This window comes from Mustela nigripes, chromosome 4, assembly GCF_022355385.1.
Source record: "Mustela nigripes isolate SB6536 chromosome 4, MUSNIG.SB6536, whole genome shotgun sequence".
NCBI classification, from domain to species: Eukaryota; Metazoa; Chordata; class Mammalia; order Carnivora; family Mustelidae; genus Mustela; species Mustela nigripes.
Genome location: NC_081560.1, coordinates 89,902,475 through 89,921,081, shown reverse-complemented (window position 1 = coordinate 89,921,081; position 18,607 = coordinate 89,902,475). Strand labels below are relative to the sequence as shown.

Genomic DNA, 18,607 nt, shown 5'->3' with positions numbered 1-18,607 from the left:
CTTGCTTCATGCTGTTTGGACATAGATAGTCCTTTCAAAAGCTTGGCTCACGAAGTTTCTGACGGGCTGAACTCAGGGAAAATGTAAACGCTGGCCAGATATTTGCCAAAACTCTCTACAGTACTTTTAATATTTGCCCCTGTTTCCTCTCAGAGGATGGCTGTTTGCTCGGGACAGAAACTGCTCTGATCTGGAGTTGGGTGTTTACGACCCCAGGGACCGGCAGCCTGGGTTTTAGCTCAGAACACTAGTGCTCATTCCTCTTGAAAGCTTTCTGCTTGCATGGCATGAAAGAGCATTCGGTGGAACGAGCAAGACATGCCATAACTTGTTTCTTGTTGAGTCTGTTGTGTAATGACAGGAACCGACCTTCAGACCTTAAATCTTCTCTTGTGCAGCCAGAGCACTGGGGCTTAAGCAACGACTTGGATGGATGTCGACCTTGCGACTGTGATCTTGGAGGGGCCTTAAACAATAGGTGAGTGGAGCCACATGTATACTCTTCTTTGCGCTCAGTCCCCTCAGAGAGCTGTCCCCATCTCTGGGAGTAGTATGACAGCCAGTGTCTCTGCAGAAGAGGTGGAAAGTATAGGCACCTTTAGTTTACCTGGGGTCTTAATGTTTTCAGAGATTTAGTCATTCCAAGAGTTTGCTTTGAAGACTCGAAGTATGTTTCTGTTTCTTGGTTTTTAATAGTGTTGGACTTTATGGTATTTTTTAAATTATGGAAACAATGTATGCCCATTTAAAAAAAAAAATTCTGGGGTGCCTGGGTGGCTCAGTGGGTTAAGTCATGCCTTTGGCTCAGGTCATGATCTCAGGGTCCTGGGATCGAGTCCCGCATCAGGCTCCCAGCTCAGCAGGGAGTCTGCTTCCCTCTGTCTCTCTGCCTGCCTCTCTGCCTACTTGTGATCTCTCTGTCTGTCAAATTTAAAAAAACAAAACAAAACAAAACAAAAAAAAAACCTGGGTGTCTGACTAGCTCAGATGGCTAAGTGTCAACTTTGGGCTGAGGTCATGATCCCAGGGTCCTGGGATCTAGTTCTGCAACAGGCTCCCTGCTCAGTGGGGAATCTGCTTCTCCCTCTGTCCCCTTCCCCTTGCTCATGTGCACTCTCTCTCTCTCTTTCTGTCAAATAAATAAATTTTTTTTTTTAAATCCCAATGGGTAAGACAGGTAGCTTTCTACCCTTTCTCCCCCCAGGATCCATGGCTATAAGTGCCACTGTTAGCAGCTTCTCAAGTTCTAGAAATTAATAATAGAACTCAGAATACCTATTGAAAATTATAATTCCTTTCCTCTTTTTAAATAACAAGGTTAAAAAAAAAATAACAGACAAGTACAAACACAAAAAAGCCCATGATTTCCCACTTGACTTTACTGGCAATTTTGGAAACACAAAGTCCTCCCTGTATGCACACTATTCTGCGGCTTGCTTTCTTAGCCGGGATCCATTTTCATGTCAACGTGTATTCACGGGCCCTTTTCTTTTTAATGGCATGTGTTCGTCGACCTCTCGCTCTCTCTCTTTTTGTTTTTTTTTTTTTTTTTGATATCCCATCGTGTGGAAGTGCCACAATTTATTTCCTATTTTTCCTGTAGATGAGGCTCCCAGGATGGAATCGCTGAGTCAAAATATAAAACTTTTGATTTTTATAGAGGTTTCCAGATTATTCTCCGGACAGATGGTGTTAGTTTATTTTCCTACCACCTGGTTACCAAAGCACCTTCCTTTCCGACCCCACCAGCGGTTGGTAAACTTGTGTTTCTCACCAATCTCAAAGATGGAAAGTGAGGGGCGCCTGGCTGGCTCAGTCAGTGGAGTGCCTGACTCTTGATCTCAGGGTCATGGGTCTGAGCCCCAGGCTGGGTGGAGTCTACTCAAAGAAATAAATTACTTAAAAAATAAAAAATACAAAAATAAGAGGGGAACCTGGGTGGCTCAGTTGGTTAGGTATCTGCCTTCAGCTCAGATCATGATCCTGGGGTCCTGGGATCGAGCCCCACTTCAGACTACCTGCTCAGTGGGGAGACTGCTTCTCCCTCTTCTCTCCCCTACCCCCGATCATGCACACGCTCTCTCTCTCTTTCTCTCTCTCTCAAATAAATATATAAGTAAATCTTTAAAAAAAAAAGTTGGAAAATGAACTCCCATTTTGATTTGCATTAAGAATCTTTTCATTTTCTTCTTCTTTCTGGTTTTTATTTTCCTTTTCAACTTCCAAGTCTATTGGTGAAAATTGCATGTAATCGTTTTTCATTATTGAAACACGTTGGTGTCCCTTGAAGAGATGAGACGTGAGGCTCTACCAGAGATCAATCCCGATACACATTTGGCAAAGACTTTAGGTTTGTGGGCGTGTAATTAACCACCCCTGAGTCAAAGAGCCTTTGGGTCTCTGTAACGGGGTCAGACTGCGAACATCTGGTAGAGAGGGTAAGTGACTGCTGAGGGGATGGGCAGATGTTTCCTTGTGGCCTGACTCTCCCCTGAGACAGCAAGCTGAATTCATCAAGCAGGATCCATGTACTAAGAAGCCCGACTCTCCCAAGATTATTTCCCAACACCGTAGCAGTCTGCTGGGAAGGAACAGGAATTTAGGCAGCAAGAACATTCTTCTCTGGCCTCCGTATTTGGGTTTGTTCCATTCCGGATGCTGTGGTACTCAGGACAGCGTGTAGATCTGAAACTCCAGGGTGAATTTCTGTTCTTAGAAAACCTTCAGAGGGGAGGAATCCAGGACGATTCCATAAAAGCAGGGAAGACAAGCTGCTGTCTGCTTCTGCAGTCCCCTCTCCTTATTTCCTTCATGGCTCCCGAGCACCTGCTGCTTCCTTCAGTCATTGCTTGCTGGATGCAAAACTGGCATCGTTCCTAAAATCCTTGAGTAGATGAAAGGGGCATGCACGGTTCTCATGTCGTGAGCTCAGGAGTGTCATACGTACCTTTACTATAAGTGGATTCTGTTCCTCACACCCCTTCCTCGGTTTCCCTATTCCGCACGTGCTTCCTGTCTTCAGATCCGCCCACACAGAGCCCCTGGGCTGTCCCTCGTGTCTCCTGCAAGAACTTATAGAAATCAGAGTGTGCTAATCAAGAGGGTTTGTGAAGTAAAACATTTTAGTGAGGATTTTACAGGGAATTTGATCTTCCTAGCATGACTGATGAGATGCCCAATCTAATGGCATCACTGATGGGAAAAAGAAAGAGCCTTAAGAGAATTCTCTAGTGCCGTGACTCTGCAGTGTTTGGTAGTGATCCTATTCAGTTTTCCCCCACAAGGACCTCCTCTAGGAGTCCCATAGCATAATAGTGGTTCTAATCAAGGCTTTAAGCCCTGAGGAGAAGGCTTGGTGCTCAGTGGGCACTTAGGAGAGACCTGCTGAATGACTGATTTGTTGCAGCCATGCCCAGATGTCTTCTACCTGATGATATTCCTTTGCTCGACCTCGTGTGCATAGTAGATATGGAGGAAATGTTGATCAAGTAAAAGAATTGGAGGAAGATATCTACGATGTAAAAACAAAATATGCATTCCGAATGGGAGTAGCAGTCTCTAGCTATGATCCCAGACCATCCTTAAGTACTTTGGCCAGAGACATAATTTAATGTCAGAACCATGTAAAGTGGAAGAAGTTTGAGAACGTTTTGTATAATGAGCTGAATGGCTTTTTGTAGAATAAGACTTCAGTAATTCCGTGTCTATTATGTTAACAGGTAATCTGAATTTTCAAATATTTTTAGAGAAGTAAGCCCTAATTTAAATAATGTGACTTATACTAGACTCCTGAAGCTTTGCCTAGTAGGTAACCTACTTGAATAAATTAATTAGAATGGTTGCAAGATACCCGTAAATGTTTGAAAACTATAAACAATTTTATAGCATCCTTCAAAATTACTGCATCCATTAAATTTGGAACTCTGGAGTCTGGCTGGAAGCCCACCGCTCCTACTTTCTGGACTGAAGTCCCCAAACCCCCTCGAGGTTTCAACAGCCCTTTCCTTCTGCATCTCTTATAGGACTTACTTCATTCTGATCTGTATTATCCCTGTTAGTCTCTTAAAAGGTCTCTGGACAGGGATTGTGTCTTACTTGTTTTTGCATTTCTGTTTGTGCTCAGCAATGTGGCCTTGTAGGTGCTCAATAATTGAAATTTATTATACTTGGGAACCAGAGCAGAAGTTACTCCGTATTTTCATCAGTGCATTGAATGGTAATGGTATCTCACCCGTTGTTAATTCCTGAGATGACTGGATAGAGAGAGATGCATAGAACACATTTATGAAGGTATTCTACTTAGCTGTAGGCTTGGGAGGGAAGCTGTCCTGGCAAAACAGATGACACGGACTGCTGATCGGTGTGGAACCAGTGTTTATTTGTGATCAGAATTAGAGAAGAGATACCAGTGTTTGGCCAGGGTGTGGTTCTCAGGAATGATTTTTTTTTTTCCCTTTTTTTGTACCATTGTCTTAGTGATAGAGAAAAGTTGAAACTATATAGTATTTTCTCCACTGATCACTATTTAAATAAAATAGAATTTCCCTTCTAATAGAATTTTTGAAGTAAATGGCTAATTTCTACATTTATGAGAAATCTGTGTTCCTCATAATCTTGGCCTTCACCCATTGAGAAAAAAATAGGGCCTGTATTGGTTTTTTATTGCTGACATTGTAAATTACCTCCATCTGATGGCCTAAAACAGCATAAGCTTCTTATCTTACAGTTCTGTATGTTAGACATGGCCAGTCTCACTGGAATAAAATCAAGATGTTGGCAGGGCTGTGTTTCTGTCTGAAGGCCCTCTGGGAGAATGTCTTTCCTGCTCATGGGAGTCATTGGCAGAATTGGCAGAATTCAGTTTCTTCCTTTTTTTTTTTTTTAAGATTTTTATTTATTTGTCAGACAAAGAGAGCATGTGCACATGCACAAGTAGGGGGAGGGGCAGAGGGAGAAGCAGGCTCCCTGCTGAGCAAGGAACCCGATGTAGGACTCGATCCCAACACCCTGAGATCATGGCCTGAGCTGAAGCAGATGCTTAACCCACTGAGTCACCCAGGTGCACGGAGAAGTCAGTTTCTTTTGGTTGTAGGATGAGGTTCCTGAGAGCCTGGCTGTCAACTAGGGGCCTTTCCCTGCTTCTAAAGGCTGCCCACATCCCTTGACTCATAGCTTTCATGTTCAAAGCCAACCACAGTGGGTCAAATCCTCCTCAAGACTCATGTCCGCCCCACTTCTCTGCCTGCCTTTTCTACTTTGAAGTCATGAGATTAGATTGAGCAGTCCTGGATAATCTCAAGGTTCTGAACCTCAGTCCCGTCAGCAAAGCCCCTGGTCCCATGTGAAGTAACGTGTCCACAGATCTGGGGGGTGAGGATGGGGACATCTTTGGGGGCCATTATTCTGCCTGCCCCAGGGTCTGACTTATTGTGTCTTATGTCATTGTTCTATCGTTTGGATCCAGCACCTGGAATCTGTATCTAGTTACAGGGAAATTTGGTGGTATGGGGGCTAGGGTGGGGAACCTATGAACTTGTCAAGGGTACCATTTCTATGTGATAGGATTTTTACTTGAACACAGGAAGGGTAATTACTTGTAATCTTTTCTCTCTAGGGAGGAGGTAGGATTTGAGCTTCATTTTTGAAAGCTGAGAGAGGTTTGGGAGGCAGGACGGAGAGGCAAGAGGGCCTTCTAGCTGGGAAGAGGGAGACAGGTGAAGGCCCAGAGATGGAATGCGTGTGGCACATGGTCAAGACCTGGTCTGACTGTGACCAGCTCCACTCACAGTCCCCCAGGACCTTTCTTTGCACCTGTCATTCCTGTCCTCTCTCTGCCTGAAGATCTGTCACGATCTTCTGCCACCTTGGGAGCGTGGCTTCCGTGACTGCTCTTCAGTCCCCCAAGGGGTCACCCAAGGAGGTGAACAGTGGTTCCCTGGCAGCCTGAGAACTTTGCTGGTGGCTCTGTTTCGGCACTCACTGCGTTTGGCTTTGTTGTCGTGCTCGGTTGCTTGACCGTTTATGTCCCCAGTTAGAGGGTAAGGTCTCGGGGGCAGGGACTATTTCCCCCCTCGTTTTTCTTTCCCCATATCCTTTCAAAATAATGGAGTTACCAAAGAAGGATTGATTCAGAGGAAAATGGACAACGGACTAAAATGTGAGCGTGCTGACAGCAGGAAGCCCAGCGTTTGCTCGGTCAGGATTCGCAAGGGTCAGTATTCGCAAGGGACGGCGACGAGCCCTGGGGCTCATCCGGAGGCAAAGGGTGGCAGCAGAAAGCGCCGCTGTGGTTTTCAGAGGGTGGGTTGCCGAGGCTGCTGGCAACCAGGCAGAGGCATCACGACTTGGTAAAAGCAGAGAAGAAACAGCTGTGGGTTTTGATGAAATGCCGGCAGCCGCACTGGACTGGCGGGCTGGACGGGGCAGCGGGGAGAAGAGCATGAGAGGCCCGCGGGGCGGCTGCCGGAGTGACAGGCATGGCATGACATGCTGTTCCGTGATAGCGGCCACCGTGACAGCGAGAGGACACTGCTGAGGGCAGAGACATCGTGAAGCAAGACGTGGGTATCGAGGAGAAAGGACAGGGAAGGTCACGGCTCAGCCCAAATCAGAAGATCTTTATATCTGACAAATAGCAGAGCTGAGGGAATGTGAGCAGGAGGGGTGACAAGCAGCTGGGGACGGAGGCGAGGCAGAGAAGACAGGCGGGCCAGCCAGGGGAATGGCCCCTTGGTGGCAGGAAGCGCACAGGCAGGGCTGGAGCTTCGGTGTCCAGGGCCAGGGGAAGCCACAGGAACACATTTGCTCGGGGTGCAGGCGTCCAGGAGGCGGCGGGCCTGTCGGAGACCATCCTTCCCGCTGTGGACACAGAGCGGCCTGCGATGGCCAGGACAGGTGTTACGGGAGCTCCTCTCATGTGACTGGGTTCTCGTGAGTTGTCTCACCTTCAGAATTCAGAATCGGGCGTCCGCGTGTCGTCGGTACGGTCCCCTTCACTTGCGTGCTGTCTGCTGTTGCCGTGTGCAGAGTCTGGTTGCTTCCTTCTTCGGTGGTTGCTGTTTGTACACGTGTGTTCCCTCAGGAAGCGTCTGCTGGGGAGGAAAGAAGGATTTTCTTTTGCTCATAGGATGGGATGTCTGATGCCTGAGCTTTGGAAAATGGCTTTGGTGGGTGGACTGTGCCCCAAGAGGGCTAGTTGCCCCTTGCAGCAAGGTGTGTCCTCTGGGAATTGGCTCTGGGGTGTGAAGCGCTCGTAGTCCTGTTTGGTAGGAGCCTTTCACGTGATCTGTGGGAGGAAGACTTGGCTGGGGCTGTGGGAGGGCTGAGGGGCAGGGGGGTACATTGGTAAAATACCTTGGAGCGTTCTGTCTTCCAAGGGTTGTAACTTGCCTTGGAGACTTGGTTCAAATGGGCTTTGGGATGAGGAAAAAATCTGAACACTGGGAACGGGTTTAATGTAACAATTCCAAACCCCGTCTTGACTTGAATGAAGTAAGAATGGGTGCATAAATTTGGTTTTACCTTGGACTCACCGAAAAAGAGACATAGGCTGAGAATAAAATGAGTATGTTAAGTCTATCCAGAAGACTTTATTACCTGAAACCATGTGTTTAGTTAAAGTTCTTCCTTTTGCATGAATCTCCTATTTTTCTTTTTTTTTTTTTAATATTTTTTATTCAGAATGTGTATCCTTCGTGCATTTATTTGTTCAGTCAGTGTTTGAGTGCGCTGTGTGCACTGGGCCAGACCCCACGAGGGTGTGAAGGGCCCAACTGAGGTAAGGGAGGCACAGTCCGAACTTTGAAGCAATTTGCTGTCTAGCGGCAGGTCAGGCAGGTCTGTCAGTGGTTACACTACGAGAGAGAAAGCAATAAATGTCTTAACAATACAGATAAAGAGTAGCAGAGCCCTCAGAAGGCACCACTCGAGGGTAGCAGAAACCAAAGGCGACTCCACGAAAGGGCTGAATGCTGGGCTGGGCTTTGAAAGGCCAGTAGGGTTTGAAACACAACCCCTCAGCTTCCACGAGCAACTAGTATGTGACAGGTTGTGTCGTACGTGTTGTAACCACAATGTTCCTCCTGCACAGAGGAGGTGGTGCAAAAGAGTAGGGGGCTCGTTCTGTGGGGTGGAGAGTGATGGTCAGGAGAGGCCACAGCGGAGTTCTTTGTGAGCCGAGTCTTGAAAGGACAGGTGGCTCTTTGCTAAGTGAATGGGGGACAAGGGTATTCAAGGCTGCAGGAATGACATAAGCCAAGGGAAGGGTCCACAGCCCCCCCCACCCCCGCGTGCATTGGAGAAACTATAACCGTTCCATATGGTTGGAGTTGGAGAAGTGAGGGGAGAGGGGGAGTTAGAAAGGTAGAGAAGGGCCAGACTGTGAAGCCTGGTGCCCCTGCTCGAGGCCAGGAAGTGATGCAGTTGGTGCATCTTAGGAAGGTCATTAGGGCAGCTCACTGTGTGGACGGTGGTGGTCCAGGTTGTAAAGTTGGAACCTCAGCCACAAGGACACTGACGAGAGGCTGCAGCCGGTTTTACTGTGAATATGAGAATGAAGGAAGGTACGGCACAGCCCGTGGGACGTGGGAGGAGAAGCCCTAGAGGCCGGGCTGTGAAGTCACAGAACTGGGTTCCTGCTTAGCTATGAAAGATCCCAGAGAATAACTTCAAGGCTTCTGCCTTGGTCAAGTTACTGGCTGACAGGGTTCTGTCCCCAGCAGAGAATAGAGGCAGCAGTTGGTCGTTGCCCTTTGGGATCTGTCTTTAACGTCAGGGACTGCTAAGTCGGCACGGACCTTCTAGAAGTTGGGTCTTTGGGTCTGAGGCCCAGGAACGAGATTGCAGTTGGAAATCTGGCAAAAGATATAAAAGAGCAAAGCAAGAACGTAGGCGGCATCCACAGAAAAACCTCAGTATGGCGGGGATGGAGCATAGTGAAGAAAGACCAGCAAGACAAAACTGAAAAGACCAGGTCACGGGGAGCTTTCAGCTGTAGACTTTGCAATTAAGTCATAGGCAGGAGTTGTTTTTGTTTTTTTTTTTTTTTTCCCCATGTATTTGTTTTGGTGAAAAAATAAGAAAACCCTACATGCATATTTCAGCCATTTGATGTTTAGGAGAAAATGCAGAACTGTGTCAGGTGGCTTCACTCAAGCCTGGTGGCCCCGCTGACTTGCTTTGCTGTCCCTCCCCCCACCCAGCTGCTCGGCAGAGTCAGGCCAGTGCGCGTGCCGCCCCCACGTCATCGGGCGCCAGTGCAATGAGATGGAGTCTGGGTACTACTTCACCACCTTGGATCACTACATCTACGAAGCAGAAGAAGCCAACTTTGGGCCTGTAAGTAGGGGGGTGCCGGGCAGATGGGAGAAGCTGGGTTCGGTGGGAGGGGGCAGTCATAGCGTATGCAAGTGTTTTAAAGATTCCATTTACAAAGCATTTTTATAGCTCTTGACAGGATGGGGACCGTGCCTTTTTGAGAACAGTGCTATTTAAAGCTGGGTAAATCTGTAACTCACAAAGAGACTTTGAAAGTTTCACTGATGAGGCTTTCAGTGGGGTTTTTTTTTGGGGGGGTGCTTATTTTTTCATTCTTTCACTCCTCCACTTGTGCTCCGAAGTTACTGTTGATGTCATAGGGTAAATACTCAGATGGGAGTTCCATCGCTGTGTAAGCAGCCATCCCAAAATGTAGTGGCTTCAAAGGTACCCATAGCATGTCAGCAGGGTGGCCAAAGCAGCTAGAGGCAGGCTGGGCATTTTCCACCACATACCGCCCCCCGCCTCAGGCCCCCCCAAGTAGCCACCCTGAGCTCCCTCACAGCACGGCATCTGGCTTCCAAGAAGGAGGCAAGAGAAACCACCAGGTCTCTTAAAGCCTAGGTTCCAGAGTTTCGGAAGGTCATTTTCTCACGTTGTGTTGGTCAGAAGTCGCAAAGCCAGACCAGATCTGAAGGCAGGGTAATAAACTTCCCGAAGGGTAGATCCAAACACTCATATGTATAGAGAATGAAGGACTTGGTCTTTGGAGGTGACTGATCACAGTGGTTATCCGTGATCTGTGAGCAAACTCAAAGGCGTGCTCGAGTTACCTGAAATTGGTCAATCTTCAGTCTCCCTGACAATCAGAATCAACTCCTCAGTAGGGAGCCCTCGTGATGATCTGATGTTTCTTCAGTTGTACTTGGAGTTTGAGATGAACACAGTGAGGGGGTGAGCACATCTACCAGATACAGGACTAGCCTTGTAGAAAATCTGGGAAGTAGCTCGTCACTCCTCAGCTTGCTTACAAAGTGTTTGGGACGTTCTCTCTCCTTTCTTTATGCTCATTCCTGGCTCTATCCTAGAAGGTGTCTCCCAAGCCTTTGAGTCCCGTCTCCGAGGTCCCAAGACTACCCCAACCAGAAAACCAAGAAGTGACCTATATCCTCTTTATGCCTCAAAAACTTGTACCCTCTACCAAGTAAATTTGACTGCAAAAAATAGGTAGAATGACTATAGTTTTGACCTTGGGGTGACTTCAGATTTCTTTAACTGTTACATTTCCTGGAAAGCCATTTTCCCTTGTCCTCAGGGGGTCAGCATAGTGGAGCGGCAGTACATCCAGGACAGGATTCCTTCCTGGACCGGAGCAGGCTTCGTCCGAGTGCCCGAAGGGGCTTATTTGGAGTTTTTCATTGACAACATACCATATTCCATGGAGTATGACATCATAATTCGCTACGAACCACAGGTAAACCTTCCAGGGACTAGCAGGGGTGGTAGAAATCTCTTCTGACAATGGATGCAGTTTTTGTGAGATTCGGAGTTTGCATTAGAATAGAGGAGCCTCTCTGACTTTCTATCCCCCAGGGAAGCAAAAATGGACATTTTTCTCAAATTCAGTTTCATAAGCCTTTAGTGACCCCTCATGAGGCTCTCAGCCTTGCTGAGACCTGAGGAGGTGAGCAGAACGTGTCAGACGCTCTGCTTGACCTCACGGCCTGCACAGCCCCCAGGCTCAGACGAGTGCTCCACCTTTAATAAAAGGTGGAAAAGGCAAGGGCAGAGATGCGGACAGTCCTGCCTCTTACACCAACCCAGCTGCGCCAGATGCTGCCAAAACATCCCATAAAGAATGATTTCTAAGCCTGAGAACAGAGATGGAATTTTGACACCAAAGGAAGTGAGGAACGGCGTGAGCAGGGGGAGAAGGTTTTGGGAGTGCGTCCTCGTGGCTGGCTAAGGGCATCGTTGGAGATGCTGTTGCAAGAATGCTGGGATCAACACATGAGCCTGGACGCTGTATTACAGGGTTTGGGGCAGGGGATCCTTCTGATTGGAGCTGTGTTGCCTGATGGCCAGAGAGGGCCCTGGGAAAGGCAAGGAGAGCAGGGAAGCTGTTAGGTGTCCAAGTGAGACAAGATTAGGGCTGGAGCAGGGGCCAAAGCAGAGGAAATGAGAAAGAGAGAAGGGAAATGCAAGTGAGTGTTTTTCATTTAAAACTTGGCAAATGATCGGTTGGGAGAGGTCCTTATACACAGGCAGCAGCGGGCCAGTGCGGATGTTCCTTTGATGGCTTGTCTCTTACTCTAGCTCCCCGACCACTGGGAAAAAGCTGTCATCACAGTGCAGCGACCTGGAAAGATCCCAGCCAGCAGCCGATGCGGTAACACTATTCCCGATGATGACAACCAGGTGGTGTCCTTGTCGCCCGGCTCGAGGTCAGTGTGATGCTCGTTTGCAGCTCATGGAATGAATGGGCAGATTATTATATTTTTTCTGGTCCCTTGCCTTGCGAGTCGTCCTGTTAGCATTTCAGAACTGGAGCCGAACACGGACCATTGCCTTTCTACTTTTGCTGTGATCTGCATAGACCTTTGACGGAGGGATGGGTTGATTGGATACCGAAACGTTGACTTGGCGTTGGTATTTTTCCCTTTCCTTTGGGGGCAGGTATGTTGTCCTTCCACGCCCCGTGTGCTTTGAGAAGGGTGTAAACTACACCGTGAGGTTGGAACTGCCCCAGTACACGTCCTCCAATAGCGACGTGGAGAGTCCTTACACGCTCATCGATTCTGTAAGTGCAAGGTCATTTCTGAAGTGAAGGTCATGGGGGAAGGCATGGGCGGAGAGTGTTCATCTGCTTCTCCAGAGGGTTTTATGGAGGGGGTAAAACATGGACAAGTTAGGCACGATCATTTTTCTCTTGCCTCCAAAGCCACTTGGCTTATTTATTTTAATAAAAACTCTACCTTCTGAAAGGATTTACTCAAGCGATTTGTTTGTGGAAGTAAAGAAAATCTTAAAAACGGTCTTCCAAAAGCCACCAGACGATGTAAGGTGTATCTAAATGTTTTCTGGCAAGAATATTTAAGAGTGGAAAGGTTTTCATTGTACTCAGTGAGTCTGATGTTTTCCTTTCCCAGAGTCAAAATAGCACTTGGGGCTTTGATGCATTGACTTGCTGTAGTTGACGACACAGCACCCCGCGCCGCCCCCCCCCCCCCATAAGAGCTCTTTGCTGTTCTTGATCCTTCACAGCTCGTTCTCATGCCGTTCTGTAAATCACTGGACATCTTCACCGTGGGAGGCTCAGGGGATGGGCTGGTCACCAACAGCGCCTGGGAAACCTTTCAGAGATACAGATGTCTGGAGAACAGCAGAAGCGTTGTGAAAACACCAATGACCGACGTATGCAGAAACATAATCTTCAGCATTTCTGCCCTGTTACACCAGACGGGCCTGGGTAGGTTTTTCCGACCCTCCTTTCTTGGGGCCAAGAGTACTTGGCATCACGAGGTACGCGGGAAGGCGTGCCCTGTAGCTCTGTGCAAGACCGGTGGTGACCACAGTTTGCCTTTTTCGTTTTTAAAGAATATTTTAGTGATAGAGCACCATTGAAAATGTAGTCACATAGGGGAAGGAAAGGAAAAATAAGATGGAACCAGGGAGGGTGGCAAACCATAAGAGACTCCTAACTGTAGGAAACAGAGGGTTGCTGGAGGGGTGGGGGGTGGGAGAATGGGGTAATTGGGTGATGGGCATTAAGGAGGGCACGTGATGTGAGGAGCACTGGGTGTTTTATGAGACTGATGAATCACTGACCCCTACCTCTGAAACTAATAATACAGTATGTGTTAAGTACATTGAATTTAAATAAGAAAAACTTTTTAAAATGCAATCACAACAGGGACTAGGGGCAAAGCCAGGAAGGTGGGGAGTTGGGATAGAATCCGGGAGCATCAGCAAAAACTGAAGTTTGCTTTTCTCATTGAAAGATCAGACGCCTCCCAAATGTCCCTGGGCTTTTGTCTAAGGTCCTGTGCAAATTGAACTTTGAAGGCAAGGGTAGAAAATCTTAATGACCTCCTTTGGAGAGAAGCTGCTTTAATCTGCCAACTCCCATCTCCTGTTGCTTCCTCCCCACCCATCATAGGGATGCTATTTATTTATTTATTTATTTATTTATTTATTAGATTTAAATTCGATTAATTAGCATATAATTGGTTTCAGAGGTAGGTCTGTGATTCATCAGTCTTCTACCCAGTGCTCATTTTATCACATGCCCTCCTTAATGTCCATCACCCAGTAACCCCCCCCCCCCAAACCCCTCCCCTCCAACAACCCTCAGTTTGTTTCCTATTCTTTTTTTTGCATATTGTCTTTTTAATGGTACAGATTTTATTTATAAGTCATTGTATGAAAAGTATTTTTTAATTTTTTTAATTAACATATAATGTATTATTAGCCCCAGGGGTACAGAATTGTGAATCACCAGGTTTACACACTTCACAGCACTCACCATAGCACATACCTTCCCCAGTGTCCATAACCCCACCCTCCTCTCCCTACCCCCCTCCCTTGTTTCCTATTCTTAAGAGTCTCTTATAATTAATCTCCATTTCTGGTTTTGTCTTGTTTTATTTTTTTTCTCTCTCCTTCTATGATCCTCTGTTTTGTTTTTTAAATTACAAATATCAGTGAGATCAAGTGATAATTGTCTTTCTCTGATTATTTCGCTCAGCATAATACCCTCTAGTTCCCTCCATATCATTGCAAATGGAAGATTTCATTTTTTTGATGGCTGCATAGTATTCTATTTTGTGTATATATACCACATCTTTATCCTTTCATCTGTTGGTGGACATCTGGGCTCTTTCCATAGTTTGGCTCTTGTGGACATTGCTGCTATAAACATTGGGTGCACATGCCCCTTTGGATCACTACATTTGTATCTTTAGGGTAAATACCCAGTAGTGCAATTGCTGGGTCATAGGGCAGTTCTATTTTCAACTCTTTGAGGAACCTCCATGATGTTTTCCAGGGTGGCTATACCAGCTTGCATTCCCACCAAGAGTGTAGGAGGGTTCCCCTTTCTCCGTATCCTTATCAACATCTGTTGTTTCCTGGCTTGTTAATTTTAGCCATTCTGACTGGTGTGAGGTGATATCTCATTGTGGTTTTGATTTGTATTTCCCTGACGCTGAGTGATGTGGAGCACTTTTTCATGAGTTTGTTGGCCATCTGAATGTCTTCTTTGCAGAAATGTCTGTTCATGTCCTCTGCCCATTTCTTGATTGAATTATTTGTTCTTTGGGTGTTGAGTTTGATAAGTTCTTTTTAGATTTTGGATACTAGCCATTTATCTGATATGTCATTTGGAAATATCTTCTCCCGTTCAGTCCATTGTCTTTTGGTTTTGTTAACTGGTTCCTTTGATGTGCAGAAGCTTTTTATCTTGATGAAATTCCAACAGTTCATTTTTGCTCTTGCTTCCTTTGCCTTTGGAGACCTGTCTAGCAAGAATTTGCTGTGGCAGAGGTCACAGAGTTTGCTGCCTATGTTCTCCTCTAGGATTTTGATGGATTCCTGTATCACATTTAGGTCTTTCACCATTTTGAGTCTATTTTCGTGTGTCATGTGTGGTATAAGGAAATGGTCCAGTTTCATTTTTCTGCATGTGGCTGTCCAATTCTCCCAACACCATTTGTTGAAGAGACTGTCTTTTTTCTATTGGGCATTCTTTTCTGCTTTGTTAAAGATTAGTTGACCATAGTGTTGAGGGTCTATTTCTGGGCTCTCTATTCTGTTCCATTGATCTATGTGTCTGTTTTTATGCTAGTACCATACTGTCTTGATGACTACAGCTTTGTAATAGAGCTTGAAGTCCAGAATTGTGATGCCATCAGCTTTGGTTTTCTTTTTCAACAATCCTTTGACTATTCGGGATCTTTTCTGGTTCCATACAAATTTTAGGATTATTTGTTCCAGCTCTGTGAAAAATGTCGATGGTATTTTGATAGGGATTGCATTGAATGTGTAGATTGCTCTGGGCAGCACAGACACTTTAACAATATTTGTTCTTCCAATCCATGAGCATGGAACATTTTCCCCCTTTCTCTGTGGGGATAACATTATTTTAAGCAGGAATTCTGAATGAGCCAAGGCAGTAAAGAGGGACGATCCAAGCAAGTCCCAGGAAAGGGGCAGTCTGGTTCAGAGCCCATGTGACTCCCTGTGCTCCATTCTCTCCCGGGATCGGCTGCTCCGTGTCACGAGTTCTGGCTTCTCTCTCCCTGCAGCTTGTGAATGCGACCCCCAGGGCTCATTGAGTTCCGTCTGCGACCCCAACGGAGGCCAGTGCCAGTGCCGGCCGAACGTGGTTGGAAGAACCTGTGACAGATGCGCTCCTGGCACCTTTGGCTTTGGCCCCAGTGGCTGCAAACGTAGGTTAATCAGAACCATCACGTGTTCACTGGAGTGAATATGAGAAACACCTGTGGGTTCCGTGGCTTCGGGAGGTGGGATGTCGCCCCACAGATGATTGCCCGAGCCCTAGGCCTCCTGATCCGGGCAGCAGGGTGCTTCTCTCCGGGGCGCGTTTGCACCAAAGGAGTTTCTCAAGGCGGTTCCACGGTTGCCTCTTTCTTCAGCTTGTGAGTGCCACCTGCAAGGATCCGTCCACGCCTTCTGCCACCCCGTCACCGGCCAGTGCCAGTGTTTCCAGGGCGTGTACGCTCGGCAGTGTGACCGGTGCCTGCCCGGGTATTGGGGCTTCCCAAGCTGCCAGCCCTGCCGGTGTAACGGCCACACCGAGGACTGCGACGCGGCGACGGGGGCCTGCCTGGGCTGCCAGGACTACACCACGGGGCACAACTGTGAAAGGTACGTGCTCGCGGCCGCTCGAAAGCAAAAAGGAGGAGACGGTTTGGGGGCGAAGCCAACAGCATCTTAGACAAATGCCAGGAAGAATCTCTGCCACATTCCAGAAGGTTTGTTCATTTCTGATCGCCTCCGTATTTCCTAGGAGCTCATTCCTTTCTCCAGCATGCCTTTAGTTGATACCTTCTTTGTGCCAAGTGCCGTGTTGGTGCTGGGGGTATGGCGGAGAACAAACATGAGCTGCCCCCTCTTGGAGCGCCATCCTGGAGGTCAGCCTAGATCAGGACAGAAGTCCTCGGTCTCAGCAGATTCTCGCCGAGGATAAGCGTTCTGAAGTGTGAACGCCTCCTTTGGGTCAAAGTAGAAACCAGATCCAAACAGAATTAGGCATTTCACACCACTTTGTTTTTTGAGACACTTTAATGCTGCTCCAGCTTCCAGGAGGGCACATAAAATGTGAGAAAGGAGACCTGTTCTCCAGTTAGCAGGTTAATTGAATAATTATTATGGATATAGAGCACACTGCACTAGATAGAGCAAAAGAGAACCTAGAATGTGCCCCCAAATAACATTACGGTCAAGCTCAGTAGCTAACAATCCACGTGATGAAATTACATGCTGACTTACACTGTTCATTACCGATGAAAGACAGATCTGCGACAAAAACTGATTTTTTTTTGGAGTGATGGTCCTCACCTTTCACCTCAATTAACATCCGTCCACTCTATCTGGGACTTTTGTTTTTAAAATGTCAGCAAATGCCTCAGTGCAAAAATTGTTCATCAGATGAAAGAGAAATTGCCAGTGGAAATTGAATATATGATTACCTTATGTTGGGGTGATGTGCATGGAAGCAAATATGGGGTTTTCAACTCTGTGCTGGAGTGCTGTTCAAGAATCTGGAGGTTCTGGGGTCTCCTGGGTGGCTCAGTCGGGTAGGCGTCTGCCTTCAGCTCAGGTTGTAATCTCAGGGTCCTGGGAGCATCGGGCTCTGGGCTCAGTGGGGGAGTCTGCTTCTGCCTCTCCCTCTGTATGCTTGCTCTCCCTCTTTCTCAAAAAAAATAAATCTTAAAAAAAAAAAAAAGAATGTGGAGGTTCCAGTAACTACTCCTTTGAATAAAAATTATTCCTTTCCACCAAGAAATCGCCATTTAAGAAGATAATAAGGAAACAGTTATACGAGACTTGAAAGGAAGAAATTAACATATTGATGTCATCTCTTGTTTTCTGCATTAAGATTTTCGTTATTGTTCTTTGGGAAGTGTAGGGTAAGTTCAAAAGAGACAGATGAGAAAATCAGATTAGAAAGAACAGGAGGGTGAGGGAGGGAACCCAGGTGGTCGTCCACTGGGCAGCTGTGAAATCCAGGGGTGGGGCGGAGCGTGGGGGGGGGTAGGGAGCAATGTGGCAAGACGAGCATCCCCCCCGTGAGGAGAGCTGGCTCGATATTTGTGATGGTGTTAGGTTTTCTTTGTAAAGCACTTTGTTTCTCATAGGAAAAATGTGAAAGCCCTACGTGGGGATGACAAAGCTTTATTAAAATATCTGGGATTCTGTGAGCCAACTTCTCATCACTCTTTTCTTCATTCCAAGACGATCGGAGTTGCAGTCCTGTGAATTTGAGCAGCCGCTCTAGGCTCAGCTCATTCTCAAGGGGGGAAGAGGAGGGAGAGGCAGGAAATGAAAACTCAGTTTCTTGTCATGAGGTATCTGGATTTATTTCACCTAGAAAGGCCCCCTAGAAAACTTTCTCAGAGCCCGTTGGACCAAATTACTTCATCTCTGCTGACTTTCCCAGCCCATAACTGGAAAACATGTTCTTGTGTCCTGTCTGTGTCTGATTAAGTAGAAGGTTAATTTCCTCTGAACAGTTTCCCTTCTATTTCTTCATCTCCCTCCCGTACCCCATTTAAAAAAAAAAATTACCCATTTCAAAAGAAAAAAAGCAAAAATACCCCTCCCCACCAAAAAAATACCCAAATAATAAAAACCATGAAAAACAAAATGAATTGAAAATCAGAGCTTAGGTTCAGTTCTGCTCCTAGCCTGTTGCAAAGCCCTGGGCAAGTTAGCTCACCTCTCCGAGTGTCCAGCCGTCTGCTGGTAGAATAACTAGGTTGGATCTGATGGTCTCCAAGCCCCTTCCCCCTTTGTTACAGGGAGGAAAAGCAAGCGAATTAGTCGTGTTAAAGAGCAGCATCACATAGAATTCCTTGCTACAATTCAGGAGGCTGGATTCAGAGCTTGGCTCATTGCTATCTGCTGTGTAAAGCCTTGTGAGCCATTGAACCTCCGTGGATCCCTGATCCGTGAGGGGAGGAGGTGGGGGCTGATAAATGACGTCCCTCGTGCCTCTCCTAGTTTAAACGCCCCTAACAGATAGACACAGGAGTCCTACAGCTGGAGAGCACCCTTGTCAGCTTGGCTGCTGGTAAAGGCTAGAACGCGGAACAGGCCACCGTGGGCT

The 18,607-nt window shown here is 46.9% G+C and overlaps 1 protein-coding gene across 1 annotated transcript in view; it reads left to right on the top strand.

Moving 5' to 3' along the window:
- Positions 1-18,607, top strand: part of LAMB1 (laminin subunit beta 1) — a 67,470-nt gene that overhangs the window by 23,266 nt on the left and 25,597 nt on the right. The window contains exons 13-20 of the mRNA XM_059397047.1: positions 399-478; positions 9,201-9,336; positions 10,571-10,729; positions 11,572-11,699; positions 11,932-12,055; positions 12,520-12,724; positions 15,561-15,704; positions 15,912-16,143. Coding sequence (XP_059253030.1) covers positions 399-478; positions 9,201-9,336; positions 10,571-10,729; positions 11,572-11,699; positions 11,932-12,055; positions 12,520-12,724; positions 15,561-15,704; positions 15,912-16,143 — 1,208 coding nt within the window. The remainder of the gene's footprint in view (positions 1-398; positions 479-9,200; positions 9,337-10,570; positions 10,730-11,571; positions 11,700-11,931; positions 12,056-12,519; positions 12,725-15,560; positions 15,705-15,911; positions 16,144-18,607) is intronic.